At 35.5% G+C, this 23928-nt stretch overlaps 1 protein-coding gene across 2 annotated transcripts in view; it reads left to right on the top strand.

The window, feature by feature from the left end:
* IL6ST (interleukin 6 signal transducer) overlaps positions 1–23928 on the top strand; it is a 65230-nt gene that overhangs the window by 28276 nt on the left and 13026 nt on the right. For both annotated transcript variants that reach the window (XM_029216378.1, XM_029216379.1), the window contains exons 2-13: positions 1987–2065; positions 7639–7944; positions 8844–8964; positions 12834–13000; positions 13552–13706; positions 15513–15672; positions 17938–18020; positions 19222–19432; positions 20012–20194; positions 21979–22080; positions 22266–22412; positions 22684–22824. In XM_029216378.1, coding sequence (XP_029072211.1) covers positions 2002–2065; positions 7639–7944; positions 8844–8964; positions 12834–13000; positions 13552–13706; positions 15513–15672; positions 17938–18020; positions 19222–19432; positions 20012–20194; positions 21979–22080; positions 22266–22412; positions 22684–22824 — 1840 coding nt within the window. In that variant the 5' untranslated portion in view covers positions 1987–2001. The remainder of the gene's footprint in view (positions 1–1986; positions 2066–7638; positions 7945–8843; positions 8965–12833; positions 13001–13551; positions 13707–15512; positions 15673–17937; positions 18021–19221; positions 19433–20011; positions 20195–21978; positions 22081–22265; positions 22413–22683; positions 22825–23928) is intronic.

Below are 23928 nucleotides of genomic sequence, written 5' to 3'. Positions count from 1 at the left end.
TTGTTATAGAGTGACTGTTACCTGGTTAGGGAGTATAAAAGTATTTATATTTTGTAAAATAATACTATGTTTCAAGTGTAGTACTATGAAGCCCTCATCAAGAAGTTAGTAGTTTTATCTTGGAGAGATGCGCATTAAGTAGTTTTTATTTAAATTATATTTATTTTCTATTTTCTAAGTACTGAAGCCACAGGGTACAACATTGGAAAAGGTATAAAGAGCACACTGTAGAATCTCCCTCCCACTCTAGTGTCTCAAACAGCCAGTGGCAGCCAGTATTTGAATTTTTATCCTTCTAGAGATGTTTTATGCACATATAAGGAAATGAGTATATGTTTTGCCTTTTTTGTTGTGTTTTTGCCCATAAATAACAAATACACTGTTGTGTACCGTAGCAATGTATTTTAGATATGATTCTATATCTGTACATTTTTTAATGACTACATGTATACTGTGTTTGGATATGCCATAATTTACCTAGTCCCTTATTCATGAACATTTAGGTTGCTTCAGCCTTTTACTATTAAAAAGAATGCTGTAGGGCTTCCCTGGTGGCGCAGTGGTTGAGAGTCCGCCTGCCGATGCAGGGGACACGGGTTCGTGCCCCGGTCCGGGAAGATCCCACATGCCACGGAGCGGCTGGGCCCGTGAGCCATGGCCGCTGAGCCTGCGCGTCTGGAGCCTGTGGTCCGCAACGGGAGAGGCCACAACAGTGGCCCACATACCGCAAAAGAAAAAAAAAAAAAAGAATGATGTAGTGAATAACCTTGTACATGTGTTGTTTTGCTCATATTCATAGGATAACATACTAGAAGTAGAATCATTAGATTCAAACGTACATGTACTTTAATTTTGACTGATAGTGCAAAATTGGCCATACACCTTGTCTGGGTAGGGTTTTTGTTTTTAATTGAGGTCTCATTTACAAACAATAAAATTCATAGTTTTAGGTGTACAATTTGATGGGAAGGTTATGGCAGTTTATAACTGGCAGTGTATGAGAATGGCTTTATGTCATATTCTCATAACACTGTTGGTAACTTTTTAGTTTTTATATTTTTGCCAGTATTCAAGGTGAGAATGATATTGCAGTAGTTTTGTTTGTTTTATTATTTTTACTTGCTATGACTTATATACAATAAAGTTCACAAATCATAAGTGTACGGCTCATGTTCAGTATCCCAGAATGCTCCCTTCTGTCCTCCCACCACCTTCCCTCCAAAAGAGAACCACTGTTCTGACCTATCCCCATAGATTAAGTTAGCCTGTTTTTGAACTTCGTATAATTGTCAGTGTCAATGCTGAGGCTTATCATGTACTTTTAACTTGGTAAAGAACTGCCACATTGTTTTCCAAAGTGTATCATCTTGCATTCCTATCTGGGTTGTTTTAATTTGTATCTCACTATGAGTGAGGTTGAAAGTATCATTTCATATGTTTGAGTTACTTGTATTTCCTTCTCTATAAACTGCCTGTTCAGCTCATCTTGCCTGTTTTCTTCTAAAAAGGCAAGATGAGGTGTTGGAATTTTTTTAGTGATTTGTAGGCATTCTTCATATGTCAGGAGATATTTTTGGTCAGGCTATGAATTACAAAAAACTCTTTCCCCCATTTTGTCGATTATCTTTTGAAGTTGCTAATGCTGGGTTTTGCCATGTAGAATTTTGTCTCTCTGAAGCTCTCAGTCTCACAGAGTATTTACTAATAGTGCAAGACTTCATAATACGGAAACAGAATTGCTCTTTTAATTAACCTTAAAGTATAAATTGTTTCCCAGTAATATTTTATGTAGCCATAACTTTAGTGGGAATAAAGAAAAATATTCTGAAGACTTCAACTTGTTTTCTGCGTTCTCATAAGAATTTTACCACCTTTTAGAAAACAGCTATACAGTGGAAACAAAAGAGCTTTAGAAATTGTGTCTGAATTTATTATGTGTAGTAAGAGTAAAAATATTTAAAATAATATTACATGTGTCTTTTACAGAAATATCTATGCAAGATGTTGACATTGCAAACTTGGATAGTGCAAGCCTTGTTTATTTTCCTCACCACTGAATCTGTAGGTAAGGTTCATGAAATATCCTACCTCCCAACCCCACAAATTAGGTTTGTGTATTTTTGTATAATTACATAACTAAGCTCATGTTGAATAATTAATTATGCTTATATATTTATTCTTTCTAGGATCTTTATTGAGAGAATGATGTTGTCTTAAAAATGAATTTAAGAAGTAAAAAATACTCTTGATAAATTATAATTTGAGTTGAAACACTCAATTACTCAGTAATCTTAAATCCTGTTTAGCTATACTAACAGTAACTTTAACGTAGAGAAGGAAAAAAGGGTTTATTTTGTTTGTTTTTATAAATAAAGAAGTAGGAAATTTGTTAACTTTTAGCACGTCACTCCTTAACCTTCACTCCAAAGGTGTCACTGAGCAGCAGTGTGATTGTGATAACAGAAAAAAGAGGTCACCTAGAGCAATACTGCTCATACTAGACCACAGCCTCTCTGAGAACTGGTTGTTTTTGGTCCACAATGAGATGAGTACAGAAATTAAGAATAAATGTTTAGAAACTCTTTTAACAATTTGACATAGCCATGACATCCAAGCATGTGATCAGTGGACTTGTCCCATTGAACATTAATATAAAACAAAAGTATAAGTTTGTGAAAGATTGGGAGAAGAAAACCTAAACTGATCCTTCACCACAGATAGTTTGAGAAGCACTGCTCTAAGTCAAACCCTCTTCAAGTTCAAGAATGCAGCCTCTTTTTAAACAGTTGAAATGATACAAACCTTATGTTGAAATTTTTCCTTATTTAAGTCTTTCCTTAGTCTTGAACCCAAATTTTCTTCCTTGTAACTTTTTCTCATTAATCCTAGAAATCCTTCTATAGTAGGCCCACTTTCCTTTCCCATGTTCAACTCTTCAAGCATTGAAGGACTGCTTTCCTGTGTCTGTTAACCCCTCTCTTCCCCAAACTAAATTTACCTAATTATTCTTTTATAGGACTTGGCTTCCAATCTATATGTGCTGATTACCCTCCTGACTCTTCTCTTAGTTTCCCATATCACATTTAAAATATAATACCATCCCACCTCTCCTACTTACCAACTATGAAACTTTAGCCATTCACTTAATCTATGTCTCAGTTTCCTGATCTGTAAGATGGGGATAATAACGGTCCCTAACTCCTAGGGTTATTGTGAGAATTAAATGAGTTAATACACAGAAGGCTTTTGAGCAGTGCGTGGCCCACAGTAAGAATTATAAAAAGGATAGTAATAATATATTATTATTTTATATATTTATTATTTATTATTTTATTATTATTATTGAATAAAATGCACTTAAGAAAAAAATAAATGTATCAGAATTAGACATGGTCTGAATATAGTGATTTTATTACTTACTTTGATCTGAACATCATTTTTATTAAAGCAACATAGTTTTTTGCCCATAGTTTCATGTTAAGCTACCTACCAGTCAGTGAAAATTCTCACATCTTTTTTTTTTAACTTGATTTATTTTTGGCTGCATTGGGTGTTTGTCGCTGCACGTGGGCTTTCTCTAGTTGCAGCAAGCGGGGGCTACTCTTCGTTGCGGTGCGTGGGCTTCTCTTGTTGCGGAGCACGGGCTCTAGGCACACAGGCTTCAGTAGCTGTGGCACACAGGCTCAGTAGTTGTGGCTCGCAGGCTCTAGAGCACAGGCTCAGTAGTTGTGGTGCACGGGTTTAGTTGCTCCACAGCATGTGGGATCTTCCCGGACCAGGGCTCGAACCCGTGTCCCCTGCGTTGGCAGGTGGATTCTTAACCACTGCACCATCAGGGAAGCCCTCTCAGATCATTTTCACATGACTTACCTTTTAAGCCATTTCTCCCTGATATATTTATTTCTTATCAACCTAATTAGGAGATAATTTTCTCTCTTGCAAAATCCATTAGCCTATCAGTCTAATCTTTCAACATAATTTTGAATCCTAATGTTATCATCCAAATTGTTGGCAATCCATTATAGTCTTGTCCCTTGCTGATTTGATAAATATGTGTGTGTGTCTCTCTCTCTGTCTCTCTCTCTGTTTTTCCCCAAGTTGTTGATAAAAATGTTGAAAATAACAGGACTACATTATCTATTACTGCCACACAGATTACTCTAAAACTTCATGCCTTAAAATGACATTACTTATTATTTCTCATGGTTTATGTGGGTCAGGAATACAGACAGGCACAGTCAGACTGATTCTTCTTTGCTCTGATATCTGGGGCCTCAGCTAAAATATTCAAAGATTGGGGGCTGGAATCATCTGAAGGCTCATTTACTTATATGTCTGATATTGATGCTGGCTGTAGACTGAGGGCTTTGCTGGGGCGCTTGGCCAGAACACCACACGTGGTCTCCGCGTGCCCTTGGCTTCCTTGCATGTGGCTGGGTTCCAAGGGCAAATGTCCCAGGAGAAAAAGAGAGCTAGTCAGAAGTTGTATTTTTTTGATGATCTAGCCTTGGAAGTCACTTAGCACACTCTGTTGGCTGGAGCAGGCATAAGCACCCTTACAGATCTGAGGACAGGAGGGGAATACAGACCCCATTTCTTTGTAGAAGGAGTATCAGTCACTTTGTAAGCTGAGCATGTTCAATGGGATACATATATAGGTATGACCTTCGTTGGAAAATACAGTCTGCCCCAAGGACTGAGGGCAGGCACTTCAGCTTGCTACTTAAGTCTCCCTCTCATTGACATTTTTAGTCAGTGATGTTTTTATGTATGAGTAATTAACCAATTAAAAATCTATTAGTTTGAAGCTATGAAATTTCTGTTTTGTAGATCAAGAATAGCTAAATATTAGCAGTTTCATAATGTTCATTCTAATACCTGTTTTGTTTTTGTTTTTTTTATAAATTTATTTATTTTATTTTTGACCTCATTGGGTCTTCATTGCTGCGCGCGGGCTTTCTCTAGTTGCAGCGAGTGGGGGCTGCTCTTCATTGCGGTGCATGGGCTTCTCATTGTAGTAAGCTTCTCTTGTTGTGGAGCACGGGCTCTAAGGTGCACGGGCTTCAGTAGTTGTGGCACATGGGCTCTAGAGCGCAGGCTCAGTAGTTGTGGCACACGGGCTTAGTTGCTCCACGACATGTGGGATCTTCCCAGACTAGGGCTCGAACCTGTGTCCCTTGCAGTGGCAGGTGGATTCTTAACTACTGCGCCACCAGGAAAGCCCCTAATATCTGTTATAGTATATTCTAATCCACAGTTCTTCATCTTGTCTACAGGAATATCCCAACTAACTTTATTAAATATCTTTATTTAAATTAAAATACTCTTTTTAAAATTTGATCTCAAGTAACCTAGTAGTCCTATAAAAATGAGTTTAGTTTGCTATGGGGTGGTTTTAGTGAGCCTGTGTTTCACTTTGAAAACTGGAACATTTGTCCATTTCTAGTATTTCTCTTATTCTGTGTGATTAAAAATTGTTATTTAGTCTCTGGTTATGTCTTAACGTTCTTTAGTACTCTGAAGTATATTTCATAGGTACTGTTCCCTCTAAATATTATAGAGAAATTAAAACAGGAATGATTTTACCAAGGAATAAAGTAAGGTCAAGGGAGTTTTAAGGACTGGCTCAGTATCACAAGGTAACTTATTAGTGTGCCACAGATAGAAATTTAGAGTAGTTTGTGCACTGGGACTTGCCATAGACATGTATAAATAATGGCAAGGTCATGTAAATAGGCCACATCATAGGTTTTGAAACAAAGAAATAAACATTCTGACTCTGGGCCTTATGGGTTTTATGAGAGATATGGAATAAGAAGATAATTGTTTAGCTTTTTAAAGTAGTTTTATCCTTTGTGCAGTCTAACTTGGGACCAAGTTGGGAATTGAAAGAATCTGCCTAATACTTGAGGTTGACTCGGTAAAAGTATCTCAGTGATCTTTATAAAATAAAGGGTTGAAGTAAATGATCTCCAAGGTTTTTCTCAGTTTCGTAATTCTCTGATTCTGTATGTCTTCTACCTTAACTGCTAGAACCAGTCACCTCTAAGAGACCCTTCCAGACCCCATCAATGTGACTAGATTACTTGTCTCTGGAGAGTAGTAGTAATGATGATAGGCTACCATTTATTGGAGGCCTGTTGAATACCAGGCATTGTAGTAGGTTCTTTACATAACTAATTTCTAATCTCAAAAATCTTTTCAAGATAGCCATTATTAGGGAGGGTGGGGGGGAGGGAGACGCAAGAGGGAAGAGATGCGAGAACATATGTGTATGTATAACTGATTCACTTTGTTATAAAGCAGAAACTAACACACCATTGTAAAGCAATTATACTCCAATAAAGATGTTAAAAATAGATAAATAAAAATAAATTTTAAAAAAAAGATAGCCATTATTAACTTCATTTTCCAAGTGAAGAAATTGAAGCTCAGATAGAACTTCAAATCCCATTGGTAAATGGCATTCACCAGAGAAAGCTGCCTTAAGTTTCTAGACAGTGAGAATAGAGAAAGAGAATAGAATCATGCCAAATATTTGAGAATTTTATTTTGATCGTACTAGATAGCCATTAAATAATTTAAAATAGGGAAATGGCATATTCATTTTTGAACAGTAACTCTGGCAGCTGTATGTAAGATAAACTAGAAGGAGATCAGACTGTGGTATAATATGACGGCCTAAGCACCAGCAGCCAAAATAGGGTTGATGAGAAGAGGTTGATATACATACTAAGAATACAGAAGACTCAGGGGAGGAGGCTAATTAGAGAGAGGGGACTACAAGGTTATCCGGCCTAGATGGCTGGATGGGAGTGGTGTTGTTAGCAGAGGTAGAGAAATAAGAATAAGAAAGAATAAATTTGGAAGGGACTATGATGCATATAGCTTTAGACTAGCTTCATTTTAAAGTACTTACAGAATATCTCAGGTGGATCTCTTATAAGCCATTGAAAACTTAGGAAGTTAGAGCCAGAGACAGGGGTTTAGATGTCATCAACATGGAGTGGGTGATAGGTGGGTGATAGGTGAAGCATATGGTTGTATTTTATTTTTTTATACAATTTGATTTTTTGTTTTTTAATATGAGATTTTATCCCATATACTTATTGTGAAAACCAATGTATTTGGCCATCTTATTCTAGTCTTTCTGTTTTTTACTGCTCCCCTGCTCTTTCCTTTTTGTCTGATTTTGATACATGAACAATGTAGACTATCTTTCCATGCCCCCATTCACACCTGCAAAGGAATTCAGGACTGGCGAAGAGCAGAGACCACTGCCTGTCTTCTGGAGAGTCTAATTTAGACACTGGGTCTGAATCGAGAAGCAGGATTGGGGGCAGAGCAAATATGAATCATGCTGCAGGCAAACTGTTTCCTAAACAAAGTTAAAATATTATAAAAAGCTTGCATAGGTTTTTTTTTTTAAATCCAGCTCCATCTGCCATATAATTTGTATATTTCTTTACAAATTTAGACATTAAGTTCTGATCATATTAAACTTCACAGTGTTTCTTCTTTTTTTGTGTCTTTAGAGATATTTTAATGAAGATTGAGGAACTGCATTGATACAGAATATCATTTTGTACCAGAAAAGTTCAGTCCATTTTTATATTTTCTGTTATTGTTCCTTTTCAGGAGAACTTCTAGATCCATGTGGTCATATCCACCCTGAATCTTCAGTTGTACAACTTGGTTCTAATTTCACAGCAGTTTGTGTGCTAAAGGAAAAATGTATGGATTATTTTCATGTGAATGCTAATTACATTTTCTGGAAAACAAACCATGTTATTGTTCCTTTTGAACAATATACTGTCATAAACAGAACAGCATCTAGTGTCACATTTACAGATATATCTTTATTAAATATTCAACTCACTTGCAACATTCGTACATTTGGACAAATTGATCAGAATGTTTATGGAATCAGAATAATTTCAGGCCGTAAGTGTTTTACTTTTTTCTTATTTCAGACTTTGTCATGACTGTTGAATTACAACTTTAATGTCTGTTGTCTATTGGTCTTTATGAAATGCAGAAACTGTCAGCTCAGTGAGTTTTGGACATTTATTTTTAATGAGCTTAGAAGTAGAACTGCATTTGCATTACAAATATACAAAAAGCCTAAAGAGTAACACAAGTTTTATATTTTTCCTGAAAGCCAAGTATCTGTCAGTTTTCTGGAAAATTATTTTGACATTAGACACCCCCAAAAAATGTTGAATTGAAATCTGTGACTGTATTCATAGTAAGTTTCAATTTCCCTTAGTTGCTGAGAAAATGCAGTGTAAAGCAACTACCTGAAGAAGGTGAATAAATACTGGAGAGAGTCCTTCTTCCGTGTTGAGGCAAATAAGTAAACTTAGTATGATCCAAGAATGGATTACCAAATTTGTGGATCACCTAAAAGTATAATTTTGGCACTTGCTTTTCCTCCAGCAGAGTTTGGGAAGGCAATAGGGAGAGAAATATAAATGAATCATTTTTGCTTCTATTTAATTGCCTCTTCCTAACATTCAAATATTATTTTAAAATACATTTAATGGAGAAGTCAGTTGATAATGTCCAGCTATAAATGAAAGTTGATTTTGTGTAGAAAATTAATTTGAAACATACCTATTAATGATAATTATGATAGAAAATTATGTTACTATCTAAAAGATTTGAATTTAAATAGAAAAGAAATTAATTTTTTAGTCACCAGTCTTTCATTATGTCCTTTTTTCTTGGGTTTGTTTTATTCTATCTAATTTAGGTTGTTTTAAATGTCTAGAGTAGTATATAAATTGCATGTTATTTGTGAATATAAAGCTTTTTGAAAATTTCTAATTTCTCCCTTTTAGTGCCTCCAGAAAAACCTAAAAATTTGAGTTGCATTGTGAACGAAGGAAAGAAAATGATGTGTCAGTGGGATCCTGGAAGGGAAACGCACCTGGAAACAAACTACACTTTAAAATCTGAATGGCAAGTTATTTTAAATTTGTTATGCATTGAATTTATTAAGTTAGCCTTTGGTGCTAGAATTTTTATTTTGTCAAGTAGTAATACTAAATGCAAAGTTTTAAACATTTTATTTAACTTTTTATTTTAGAATATCTGAAACGTGAAAGTAGAAAGAATTGTGTAAGAAATCCTCATGTGCTCATCATCCACCTTCAATAATGATCCGCTCATGACCAGTCTTATTTTATATATACCCCACCCCAGATTGTTTTAAAGAAAATCTAGACATCATATTGTCATATCCGTAAATATTTTAGTACATCTATCTAAAAGATAAGGACACTTTTTAAAAAAACATGACGACATACCTAAATGAAATTGAAAATACTTTCATACTGTCACATTTTTAATCAGTGTTCAGATTTTCCCGGTTGTCTCATAGATATATGTATGTATTTTTACATTTGTTCAAGATGTAAATAATCACCATATATTGCCAATTCATATGTTTTGTCTCTCTTAACCGTAGTTTCCACCTCTCTCTCTCTTCTTTCTCTTTGCAATTCAGTTATTAAAATAATGGTTACACATTATTTAATACATTCCTCTGTCCCTTTATTTCCTAAAACTTGCCATTAGATCTAGAATCTTAATCAGATTTTCTTTTTCTTTTCAAAAATAATTCATAGCAGTATGTGTACTTCCATTAGGAACAACCACATAATGTTTGATTGATTTTCTTATGCTAAGCTTGAGCAATGGTTTCGGGTATTTTAAAATTCCCCATTAGTTTTTTTTCAAACATAAAGAAAAGTTGAAAGAATTTTACAGTGAACGTTTATACATACTCATTACCTAGATTCTACAATTAACATTTTACTATATTTGCTTTATCACATACCTGTTTATCTGTGCATCTTTGTCTCCATCTACCAATCTCTTTTTTTAATGCATTTCAAAGTGAGTTACAGACGTTTATATACTTCACCCTTAATCACTTCAGCATTTACACCATTAATTAGATTAATTAACTAGATGTTTACAAAAACAGGAACGTTTTTGTTTTTAGGTAAAATTTATGTATCAGTATCTCTTGGGACTTCGCTGGCAGTCCAGTGGTTAGACTCCTGCTTCCACTGCAGGGGGCGCAGGTTCGATCCCTGGTCGGGGAACTAAGATCCTGCAGGCTGCATGGTGTGGCCAAAAAAGAAAAGAAGAAAATTTATTTTTCTCTCAAGATATACTTACATATCTTAAGTGTATTATTCAGTGAGTTTTGACTAGTGCATATACATCTGTGTAACTTAAACCCCTGTCAAGATATAGAACACTACTGTACTGTTACACCCTCATGCCCCTTCCCGGTCAATCCCAGCCACCACCCTATTTCACCACATTCCACAAGGCGACTACTTGTCTCATTTCTTCCCTATAGACTTTTGCCTGTTCCAGAATGTCATATAAATGGAATCATAAAGTATGTGCTCTTTTTGTGAAAGGATTAATGACTCAGCAGAATGGTTTTGGAATTTAACCATGTTGTTTCACATTAGTTTTTCACTTAAAGGTTTGAGCATTCATCAGTGATCATTATTTATATATGAGGTACAAAATAATGATATTTTATCCTTTTCTTCTTTTTTTTTTTCATCCAAAATACTTAAAGAAAGCTTTTCTCCAGCAACTATCGGTTACCCTGACGTACAGTCCATATAAGAGAAGCAAAATGGTGTTAATATTTTCCCTTTATTAACCAGTTTTATAAGTTGGTTCCCTACCATCCTCCAAAGGTAGATGTAAGGGGTTTTTCTCCTCATTATGGATTCATATTTAAACATATTTGATGTGTTTTAATCCATTACAGTTATTATTCTTCTTAAACTTAAATCGCCCCATCTTTGGTTAGTGGGAACTTTTCACATTGGCTTATCCTTTTGACACAGGTTCATTAGTCTTTGATAGCTTCCTGATTTCTGAAGTGACATGATGTTCCAGGTTCATCTTAATATCAACCATTTCCTAAGTAGTCATGGTTCCAGTTAGTGTGAAGTACTATTTAGAGACTACAGTCTGGGTGTTGGGAATCTCATTGCTACTGGGTTGTTTCTAGGGTTTTTCAGTGGAAAGAGCTAAGAATGTTTTTAAGATAAAATACATCATGAACTCATACTGGTATTTCCAATTTAAAATCCAGACTATAGGTTTTTACTTAATTCATCTATCTAACATCTATATCACCTTTCTTCTATGCTGAAAACCTTAATTCCCAGCAACACCAACATAATTATTCATTTGCTTTATTCCACAGTAAACAAAACAGCTACAGAGTAACAATTCCAGTATTAGCACCAACAATGTGATTACTAAAAAAGAATTTTAAGGTTGTTTTTCTCTCACTAAGGACATAATTAAGTTACTCTTTTAGAGTTACTTGAAATAGTTCCTTTCTGTGTGTCACACCACCAACTCGATACAAGAATTCATATGTTTCATTTTGCTTTCCGTTTTTAAGAATTTTCTTCATTGTGTAAAATAATAAATTAACCCACACAAATTTCTAAGGCAAGATATGTTCACAGAGGTCTCTGTTCCCTGTGTCCTTTACCTTATTTCCTCCCTCCCTCTAGAGCAGGGGTCCCCAACCCCCAGGCCACGGACTGGGTCTGTGGCCTGTTAGGAGCCGGGCTGCACAGCAGGAGGTGAGCCGCAGGCAAGCGAGCGAAGCTTCGTGTGTATTTACAGCTGCTCCCCTCCCCTCGCATTACCGCCTGAGCTCTGCCTCCTGTCAGATGAGCAGCAGAATTAGATTCTCATAGGAGCGCAAATCCTACTGTGAACTGCACATGTGAGGGATCTAGGTTGAGAGCTCCTTATGAGAATCTAACGCCTGATGATCTGAGGTGGAGCTGAGGCAGTGATGCTAGCGCTGGGGAGCGGCTGCAAACACAGATTATCATCAGCAGAGAGGTTTGCACAGAGACCATAATAAATCAACTGCTTGCAGACTCACATCAAAACCCTATCAGTGAGTGGCAAGTGAAAACAAGCTCAGGGCTCCAGTTGTATAATTATTTCATTATATATTATTGTAATAATAATAGAAATAAAGTGCACAATAAATGTAATGTGCTTGAGTCATCCTGAAACCACCACCCCACCACCCCCGGTTTGTGGAAAAATTGTCTTCCACGAAACTGGTCCCTGGTGCCAAAAAGGTTGGGGACCACTGCTCTAGAAGTTGCCTGTTTTGGTTTAGTTTCGATTTATCCTTCTGTTTTAAAAAATAGCAAGTATATATATAAATATTCTTAATTGATACATAATTTAAACATATGTGAATAAATATAGTCACATCACTTGAAATTTTCTATGGTGATAGAAATCAGAAAGTGGTTGCCAGGGTTTGACTGGAAAGGGATTGAAGGAATTTTCTGGGGTGATAGAAATTCTTATCCCTACCCTATCACCTCCTAGCATACTGTGCTTTGAAAAAGCATACTGTGCTTAAAGAAAGACATTGCTGGTACAATAAAGATTTTGTTTCAGGAGAGGAAAGAAACAGTACTAATATCACAGGAAATGAATAATTTTTAGACAAGGTCAATGGGGATAGAGCATAACGTTCTAAATGTGATATTCTTGGAGTAAAATTTTGAAAATAATTTTGTGTTTTAAGATATAGATCAAACTCAGTTTTAAAGAAAAACAGGTGAACTTTTAACAAATTTTGATTTTAGTGTTCAACAGTTTATTCTAAACTTATTGGAATTAACTTTTTTATTCTAAGCTATAATAATCTGGGTCTCATCAAACTCTTTTCAAGTAACCTTTTTCGCTCTCATTTTTTCAAATCTATTTTTAATGACTGATTCTACCATTTTTGTATTTAGGGCCACAGAGAAGTTTGATGATTGTAAAGCAAAACGTGACACCCGCACCTCATGTACTGTTGATTATTCTCCTGTGTATTTTGTCAACATTGAAGTCTGGGTAGAAGCAGAGAATGCTCTTGGGACGGTTACCTCAGATCATATCAATTTTGATCCTGTAGATAAAGGTAGTTATAAACCTAAATTTGAGAATTTATTAGAATATACAGTGGTTTATAAATTAGTTTTAAGTTTAATTAATGTAGAAACAAGCATTTATTTTATTATCTTAGTGACTTATACAAATTCACTTTATCAACAGCATTAAAAATAATTTGGAAAAAGAAAAATATCCATAATCCAACCACACTCACAGCTGTTTTCACTTTGACTGTTATCTTCTGGTATTTGTCCAAATATCAAACATTTTATAGCATTGTAATCATAATATACATGTTCTATTTTTATTCTTTTTTTAAATTTCATATATCATAAATACTTAACTGTCTTTTAATACCTGAACCTGAAAAGATTAACACACGTAATAAACTGACAAGGAAAAAAACTAGAGTTTCTTTAGGAGCCTTTCCTTTCCATTATAATAGTATGGCATAGCATTGCTTTTAGAGAAATTATTTCATTTGGTGAGAATAAAAGAATACTGTGAAATAAAATCTAAAGAGTATATTTGACTTTGTATAAGAAGTTATAATCTATTGGATCTATTTTAATTCTTCAGTGAAGCCCAATCCACCACATAATTTATCAGTCAGCAACTCAGAGGAACTGTCTAGTATTTTAAAATTGACATGGATCAACTCAAGTATTAAGAGTTTTATAAGACTGAAATATAACATTCAATATAGGACCAGAGATGCCTCAACTTGGAACCAGGTAAATTGAAAGTTACTGTTTATTCAAGTAGTCTTTCTTGCAACCCACTAACCTAAAAATCCCAATCATTTTCTGAATGTCTTAAGTTTCTGGTTATGTGAAGTATTTTGCTTGACACCTCTTCTAGATCTGTATCTCAAGCAAGGACCAACAGGAAGACATCCAGATAGAAAATACAATTTTGCTCAATACAGTAGCTTTTAAGTGAAATATGGAAGTGATGCAGGATGATAGGGAATAGCATTTTTGACAAGAGGTGGAAGGACCACAAATAACAGGAAGTAGATTAAGTAGAGGAGTAAAAATGAAGAGATTATGCGGATAAGGTAGAGCAGGAGTTAGCAAATGACATCTGCAGGCCAAATTCAGCCTGTCATCTGTTTTTGTAAATAAAGTTTTCTTGGAACACAGCCACACACATTTGTTTACATATTGTCTCTGACAGTTTTTGTGCTACATAGAAAGAGTTGAGTAGTTGCAACAGAGACCATCTGGCCCACAGCCTAAAATGTTTATAATCTAGCCCTTTATAGAAAGTTTGCCAGCCCATGAGGAAGGGATTGTAAGACTGAAAAGGAAAAGGACAGTGTACCCAAAGATGATGCTATCAGCAAAAGAAGTACTTGGAACTTTTCAAAAGGCTATCATCATAGCATTGAGCTCCCCATACTATTCTTTGTTGTAACTCCATTTATCACTAACAAAATGCTTTTGCTTTGTTTCTCTGGTTGCAATAATGAGCTTAGAAGGGAATTGAGCCCATGACCTTCCTACTGCTGTCCTCCGTTCCACTTATCTAAAGGGCTCAGAATACAATCAGAAAAAGCAACAAACCAAAATGGATTAATGTTTCATGTTGTACATGAGGATTGTACAGAGAGGATACATACCAGAAGTTCTTCAAAATATTTTCTAATATCATAGAATCTTAATTCATTGGTACAAAAAAGACTCGACATCTATTTGGTATTCAGTGTTGAAATCTCAGAGCAGAGTGGTAGAAAGAACCTGTTACTTATCTGTCTTTATTTCCTGAAAACCAAGTTTATCTACAAAGATAGCTTTTGTTTTTCTTAATTGGGCTGGATATCTTCCTTTTGCCTATCTAGATCTACACTGTACCCTTCGCCACCCTACTCTTTGTCTTGAGATGCTGACCTGTATGGATTTTATCTGTTGGTTCTCTCTAGTTTCCTAGTGAGTTCCTAGCTAATGGGAGGAGGGGTCCTGGCAAGAGAGAGGAGAGAGAGAAGTGAGATCAGCATATTTATTTTCCCTGCTTCCTCCCTGGAGCTTTCCTGTCTCAACCTGAGGTCACTGCTCCTCTCAAGTTAACCCTTTGTGACCCTGTTCTTCCAGGTTCTGGTACCGCCCCTCATCCCTTTGGGTCTAAAGGTGGTAGCACCTAGAAGCCCCAGAGTACTGCCTATCCTATCTAAGGTTTCCCTACACTCTGCCCATACTTCCTATAGTAAACCCTCCTTGAATTAAATTCTAATTGGAATTTCCATCTTTTTCCTGCTGAGACCCTGAGTGTTATAAGAGCATAGAAGAAAGAAAGAAAGAAAAGAAAGGATAAAAGGATTAGTAATAGATGTTTCTGTATTTCCCAAACCTATTAACTTGACTGATTTTGACTGCTTATTCACTTGCATTTATTTCTCTCCAGAGCTTGAGTCAAATTAGTCTTCTTTCATTAGTTATTAGTCTTATTTCATTAATTAGCTTTTAAAATCTTAGGCAGTTTAGAAGACCTATAATAAATACCTTTGGGGCTTTTTTTTGGTCAATTTGCTTTGTTTTCAGATTCCTCCTGAAGATACAGCATCTACCCGATCTTCATTCACTGTCCAGGACCTTAAACCTTTTACAGAGTATGTGTTTAGGATTCGTTGTATGAAGGAAGATGGTAAAGGATTTTGGAGTGACTGGAGTGAAGAAGCGAGTGGGATCACATATGAAGATAGTAAGTAAATAAGTATATGAAGAAAAAAGCATTGGAATTCTGACTATAAATTATATCTGGTTTTAATAATACAGATCTCATTGCTTCTTATTTTGTGATCATTTTATTCAAACTGATATTTTACACTTCTTAAAGGATATCAAGTATAAAATCTAATATGCATTATTGATAGTACAAATCTTTTTGATACCTAATTAAAGAAAATTATGGAATAGTGTCTTAGATACCACGAGAAAACCATTAACGGTTTGTAAATCCAGAACATTTTATTAAAGGAGAGTAGTCCAGAAATATCTCTAACTAGAGAATCATATCCTGAATCATTAAAATCACCATCTAGCAAAATGTGTTTTAGACCCTCACTATCAAAAAGATATTTGTACTATTGTTTTTATTCATTTTTTCTTTTTTATCAGTACTTAATAAGCCTCTGGAAAAGCATCCTGGCATTTTGGTTGGTTGATTTATTTTCATTTTCCCTTTTTTTCTCATGATAATACAGTGTGTATACTGTAGAATCCAAAAGGCATAAAAAGATACACAATGTAAAATAAAATTCCTTCCCCAAAGCAGCTAATGTTAATAATTTCTTCTGTGGCCATCAAGAAATAATCCTATGGCATAGTTTTGTTTTTTGGGAACACTTTCCTATCATGGTCACCCTCTTTAGGTGTCAGTGGCAGCAGCCATGGCTTTAAAACCTTCCCTACCACCTGTATCCCTTCACTTCCATGGAGCTCTTCCAGAGGTTTCATGAGAGTTACATGAATTGAGAATGTCAAAGGCAGAAAAGTAAAGTACCCCTTCTCCACCAAGAATTTTCTCTCATTTTGATAAATGCCAGGAAAGAAAGTAATCCTACTATTGCTGGTTTGGGAATCCTCGATCAGATCCCTTTGTCTTGGTCAGGAATTCTTTTCTTTTTTTTTTAAATTAATTAATTTATTTATTTATTTTGGGCTGTGTTGGGTCTTCTTTTCTGCGCGAGGGCTTTCTCTAGTTGTGGCAAGCGGGGGCCACTCTTCATTGCGGTCCGCGGGCCTCTCAGTGTCGCGGCCTCTTTTGTTGCGGAACACAGGCTCCGGACTCGCAGGCTCAGTAATTGTGGCTCACGGGCCCAGCTGCTCCGCGGCATGTGGCATCTTCCCAGACCAGGGCTCAAACCCGTGTCCCCTGCATTAGCAGGCAGATTCTCAACCACTGCGCCACCAGGGAAGCCGCAGTCAGGAATTCTTAAGCTGATATTCTTGGGGCCTTTAAAAGTACTTGGGTCAGTTTGGGGGAGTTCTTGAACTACTTCAAAATGTTGACAAAATATTGTGGTTAGTACTTGTGTGAATTTTCTGGAGCGATGGTACATAACCTTGTCAAATCAAAGAGATATCTGGTGTCCAAAAAGTTATGAACCATTGGATTATGCTTTTCTTCAAATTAGTGAAAGAAGCTCCTAGGTCCTCTTTATGTTAGGAACCATTTCCAGCCCATAAAATTTCCTTTACAACTTCATGTTCTTTATTCTTTTGGGGCTCTGCACTGTACTCATGTATATATCTATTTGAACTCCCTGTACCAGCAGCTTTTTCCCCAGCCTTCCTGGTCTGCCTTTCCTCTTTTCTCTGTTTTGTCACCTGTAGTTACCTCTTCATGATCAGCACATCACGGCTTAGATTTTATTCAGATCCTTTTTTATTCTGTTGAATACCATATTTTGCAATTATAGTTATAAAAATTTTGAATTTTTAAAACCTAATTATCAGCATTTGATGTTTTGTAAAGTGCTTTTTCACATGGTTGGTGATTATTACAACAATCCTGTGAATTCATTTTTATAATATCCCATTACATTGACTCATCCCAACATAAGGTAGTAAACTTATACTACATTTAACTCCATTTATTTTAATTTGTCTTCTATTCTTAAATGTATGCATTTAGGGGTTTTAAGCATGTATTTAAATATGATTTTTCAGTTTGATTTTTAGCAATAAGAAATAGTGATACATCTTTGGTTATTGCTTAGGATATATTTGTACCTTTGAAATTTTAAGATTACAAAAGAGTTTCAATGTACTCTAAATCATCAAGCTATCACCCTGACTAAAGGAAGACCCAGGCATATCATGCTGGGATGGGAAAAGGCTGGTATAAAGAAAGAGTTAGAGACACCATATGATTGGAGGGCAAGAATATTAAGAACAAAGTAAGAGAATAATTTCTAGGATTTTATTTTACTGTTATAATAAAAAGTTTATGTCATTTCTTTAGGACCATCCAAGGCACCAAGCTTCTGGTATAAGATAGAGCCATCTCATACTCATGGCTGTAGATCTGTACAACTCATATGGAAGGTAAAAAAAAATTGCCTATTTATATTCTTCTATTTCATATAAATATATTTTATATGGTGTTATGAGTGGAGCTTAATTTTTGATATCTATTTGATAACTATAATAAATAGAAACACAAAGCTTTATATATACTATCAAAAAGTCAGGTTCCTAAACTATAGGTGATACCTCATATATATTTCAGCGTAGTTCCGTGAAAGTTATGTGAGAAGAGGGGCCTTGTTGTTGTTTTTTTATAAATTGATTTATTTATTTTTCGTTGCGTTGGGTCTTCGTTGCTGTGCACAGGCTTTTCTCTAGTTGTGGTGAGCGGGGGCTACTCTTTGTTGTGGTGCGTGGGCTTTTCATTGCGGTGGCTTCTATTGTTGCAGGACACAGGCTCCAGGTGTGCGGGCTTCAGTAGTTGTGGCACGCGGGCTCAGTAGTTGTAGCGCATGGGCTTAGTTGCTCCGCAACATGTGGGATCTTTCCCGGACAAGGGCTCGAACCGTGTCCCCTGCATTGGCAGGCGGATTCTTAACCACTGCACCACCAGGGAAGTCCTAGCGGCCTTGATTTTACCAAACTTTTCTCAGTGCCTCATAGAAAATAATTAATCAATGTTTTGGGTAATCAAAGTGTATGCTGGTAATAGGAAATAAAGTTGTTGTGCACTCCATAAATGTTCATGAGTGGATCATACTAAAGTAAGGTAGAAAGAAAAATACTCAAGACATTAAATAATTTAGGCCAACATAGCCACAGTGCAGAATTGTGTAGAGAACAAAAGGCTAACAGAATGGTGCTTTCCGTCATAGTTGACGTCATGCTTTTTTTTTTTTTTTTTTGCATTATGCGGGCCTCTCACTGTTGTGGCCTCTCCCGTTGAGGAGCACAGGCTCCGCAGCCATGGCTCAGGGGCCCAGCCGCTCTGCGGCACGTGGGATCCTCCCGGACTGGGGCACGAACCCGCGTCCCCTGCATCGGCAGGCGGACTCCCAACCACTGCACCACCAGGGAACCCCCGTCATGCTTTTTGAAGTCAGTCTTCATTCAGTGTATAGTAGTTTTACTTCAGTAGTGAGTTCAAAGTAAGGTTGCCAGTCCCTTCCAATTAAATATTTAGAGATTTGACATAATAGCAGAATTTGTGAACATGAAGAAAAACTGATTAACTTTATTCAAGATTTATGAAACACATTTTTAAAATATTTTATTACAGACATTGCCTCCTTTTGAAGCCCATGGAAAAATCTTGGATTATGAAGTGACTCTCACAAGATGGAAATCACGTTTACAAAATTACACAGTTAACGACACAAAACTGACAGTAAACCTCACAAATGATCGCTACATAGCAACTCTGACAGCAAGAAATCTGGTTGGCAAATCAGATGCATCTGTTTTAACTATCCCTGCCTGGGGTTTTCAAGGTTTGTGTCCCTTAGATAGAGCCTGACTTATGAATGGGAAAGGGTAGTTAGGTATTGACAGGGCTCCTGTAAAAAATTGTAAGTATTCTAAGACTGTCTCTTCAGTATCAACAGTGATCATATTTTTTAGAAGTCAGTCAGCAGCCAAACCTGGTCGATCATTTTGTGGCTCACTTAAACTTTGCAGTAAGCTACTTAATTCATTTAAGCATTTTCTGATTATCTTTTTTAAAATATATTTTTAATGTTTTAGGAACTTTATATGTATATGACTTAAATATATTGTTTTTCTATAGCTTTATCTGTAGCTTTCAAAGAAAAAAAACATTACAACTAACGTACACAAAACACCTGAAGAACTTTGGGAAAGGAAGAATTTAAGTTCCAAAATAAATCGACTATTTACTTTACATGTAAATTATAATAAAGTGCTTTTATTCATGTAAATACATGTTAATATTATATGCTACAAAAACGTGATAGCAAGATCACATGGTTATGGAAAAGAATGTAAAATATTGGAATATCAAATTTTTAAATGTTCATTTATCATATCAGTATTCAAACTTTGTTTTAAAGCTACTCACCCCATAATGGATCTTAAAGCATTTCCCAAAGACAATGTGCTTTGGGTAGAATGGACTGCTCCAAATGAATCTGTAAACAGATATATACTTGAGTGGTGTGTGTTATCAGATAAATCGCCCTGTATCCCAGACTGGCAACAAGAAGATGGTACTGTACATCGCACCTATTTAAGAGGTATACCTGGCTACAAACATTTAAGTTGCTGTCCTTTTTCTAGCTCTTCAGACAGATTTTTCTTTTACATATTCTTTTCTGCTTTGTGGTCCATTGAAAAGATACCCAGTTTATCATAGTTTCTAGTTACGTCTTGTGTACTAGATTTGTGACTCTCAGCAAGTCACACTTAACCTCTCTAAACTGCAGCGTCTGTTTATGGACTAAGTGGGGTTAATACTATCTTCTTGTAATATTCCACTGTTGTTTTGATCATCAAAGGAATGTTCACAAAACTAAAGTAAGATAAATACAAGATAATTCAACCTCTGTTGCTAATAGTATCTCTGTACCTTATTAAATTCCCTCATCCTTTAATGAGAAAATATTTTCCCTGAGCATCTAGATGGCTTAACTTCTTATAGCTGTTGAAGAAGCGAAGCAGAACTAGAACTTAGATTTCCTTGTCTTTTAAACTGCAGGTACTAATGAAGGACAGAAAGTAATGTATTATAGAGCTCCAAAATGGGTTGCTCTCATTGTAAGATACTACTTATCAAGTGATACAACAACTTTAAAGAGAAAACAAAGCATTCAGTTTGTATGTGTGTAAAGAAGGAAAACCATTAGAATACAGCTTCAAATAATATGATTAATCAGAGAAAACATGTTAACAAAGATATACCTTATATCTTTATATATAGCCATAAACTTAATGAGCTTTATTCATAACATAGGCTGTTTGGCCCTCATTAACCTATTATTTAATATATAGTTTTACTAATCCTGGTTGTCTAGTTTATCAACCTTATCCAAATAAAAGCAAGGTGGAGCTAGAGAGGAGATAGATTGATAATAACTGGACAATAGGAACTTGTACTATAGCATAGCATAGGCTCTGGAGACCTTCAGGTTTTACAGGTATCCCCACATAGCTCAGTAGGCCTGATAAAACATCACTGTATTGCAGCAGAATATAAAAATATTGTCTTCTTGATAATATTGAATCATCAAGAAAATTACTCTCTTTAAGAAATCAAAAAAGCGTATGTCACTTCATGCATAATAGTTAAGGAAATGTAATTCTTATTGAAAGTATAAACTTCAGTATAACAAAAAGAAACTTTTTGCTGTTGCGTGCTGAAGGGATAGATAGATTGCTTTGTTAATCTGGAGAGATTATAAATAAAGGAAACATTTAAGATAATTTTTTCTTTTAAAATTATGTTACTTTCTGGGAGAAATAACACTAATTCTTTTTTTTCCCAGTCACGTGACAAACCACAGCCATTAGCACTTTCCCTAGCTCTGATAGTGACATCTTGCACTTAGGCAGTTCTCAGAGAAGTAGGTAAAATGTACAAAAATTGCCAGACTCTAAGGAAGACCCAGGATAATTTGAGATCAGTGTTTTATAAATCCTGAATATAAATGCAATCATTACATTTATTGACAGTATAAATATTTTTATTCACTGTATTGGCAATAAAAGTAACCTTTTATTTTCAGTTTTATTCTGTTAAGCTTGAATCCAGTAAACAAAGGGCAATGCTTACTTTAAAAGTTGCAGTTTTAAAAAAAGGAAAGTTCAGTGGTAATAATTTCATAATGTATGCAAACGTCAAATCATTATTTAGTATACCTGAAATATGTTGTACATCAACTATATTTCAATTTTTAAAAATGAATGAAAATAAAAGAAAGTTCAGTGGTCATGAAATTATAATGTAAAAGTAAGTAATGGAATTAATTAGGTTTTTTTCACTATAGGGAAAAAAATGCTTAATCCACTATTCTTACTTTAGGAAACCTAGCAGAGAGCAAATGTTATTTGATAACAGTCACTCCAGTGTATGCTGATGGACCAGGACTCCCCGAGTCTATAAAGGCATACCTTAAACAAGCTCGTAAGTCCAGACCTATTTTCTTTGAAAAATGTTGTTTTTTAACTAACAAAGACATTTTATCCCTTTTAAATAAGGATATGTCTTATTATGTTCAAATAATTTCATGATAATGAAATTTTATGAAGCCTTAATGATTTACTAAATTCTTATGATTTTCAGTTGGTAAATACCCTATTCTGTTTCAGCACCTTCCAAAGGACCTACTGTCCGGACAAAAAAAGTGGGGAAAAATGAAGCTGTCTTAGAGTGGGACCAACTTCCTGTTGATGTTCAGAATGGATTTATCAGAAATTATACTATATTTTATAGAACCATCATTGGAAATGAAACTGGTAATAAAACTATATCAGCTATTAAGAATCAGGTGTTTTTTCTTAAGCTTTTAAATACTAATTTGTCTCACCTTCTTGTGTTATACATCTTAGTATAGCATATTATCCTCAGAAAAGAGATACCTGAGAATATGCTTTATGGTTGCTTTCATGGTCCTATTAAAGAAACATTGTTTTCTAGTAAAATATGTTTTAAGACACTCACAATGTCAAATATAGGCCAAACCAAGCAAGAGTAGTTGAATAAAGCACACTTATTGATTTCTTCCAGCTGTGAATGTGGATTCTTCCCACACAGAATATACGCTGTCCTCTTTGACTAGTGACACTTTGTATATGGTACGAATGGCAGCATATACAGACGAAGGTGGAAAGGATGGTCCAGAATTCACTTTTACTACACCAAAGTTTGGTAAGAAATAATGATGTTTGATCTTTCTTCTTTTTTCTTTTTTCTTTTTAAAATTTAATCAGACTAAAAATGGGCTTAGTTTATATGCTAAAATTTTGTTTAAAGTGCATCTTTGGATTCATATAAATGAAGTGTTCATAAATTATGATTTTTGTATTGTTGTTTATCTGGTTTTGGTTATTTCTTTACAGAAAATTTTTTCCTTACTTTTTTGTTGTTTCTTTAATTGTCTCTGACTGATTTCACTTGTAGTCTGTAAATCCCAAAAGAATTGTGTATCTTTCTAAATGAGTTTACTTTTTCACTGGCAAAACTTGGATGTGGTCTCTTTCTTCACTTGTTCTTCCTCTTACGGGCAGGTTGCTGTAAAGACTAGTCCACCCTTGCAGTCTCATTTCCATACCTCCAGCTCAGTCTTTAACCTGCTCAAACCAGGCTTCCAACCCACCACTCCACTGAAACCTCTCTAGTGTCACTCACAGAAGACCCCTTACTTGTCCTATCCAATGCATGCTTTTTAGTCATCTTTTTTTTCCTACGCTTCCCAGCATTTGACCCTGTTGGCCTGTTCATCCTTGAAACTGTCTCTTCCCTTCATTTGTTTTTCTAACAGCACTCTCCTGAGTCTCCTCCCTGTCTGGTATTTTCTTCTTGATCTCTTTTAAATGCTCTATATTCTCCAGAGCTCTGTTCTTGGCACTGTTTTCTGATTTGCCTATTCAAATTCCCTGCCTGTGACTTCAGCCATCCTCTCTTCCCTTCTCAAATACATTTTTCCTTCTTTGTTCCATGCCACAACTCTTTGCCAAAGCCAGAAATTTAGGTGCAATTGTAGTAAGTTTCTTCATATCTTTTTCATTTACATAAACCAAGTATCAGGTCCAGTAGATCATGCCTTCTAATTACTGCTTGTGCATGTGCTTTCATAATCTCTTTCTTTGACCCTAAACTTCTCGTCATTTTCCCCACCCTTTTGTCTTTTCCCAGTATGTGGCCCTATACCTTTTCTTGTTTTGGCTATTCCTGTAGCCTCCCTAAAGCAGACTTAAACTGCATTCTTTCCTGTATCTACTACATTTTGAATCATTATAGAAATTACCTTAT

Source organism: Monodon monoceros, unplaced genomic scaffold (genome assembly GCF_005190385.1).
Source record: "Monodon monoceros isolate NGI ecotype Baffin Bay Population unplaced genomic scaffold, NGI_Narwhal_1 Super_Scaffold_12, whole genome shotgun sequence".
Taxonomy (NCBI): domain Eukaryota; kingdom Metazoa; phylum Chordata; class Mammalia; order Artiodactyla; family Monodontidae; genus Monodon; species Monodon monoceros.
This window is presented reverse-complemented; position numbering and strand designations above follow the sequence as displayed.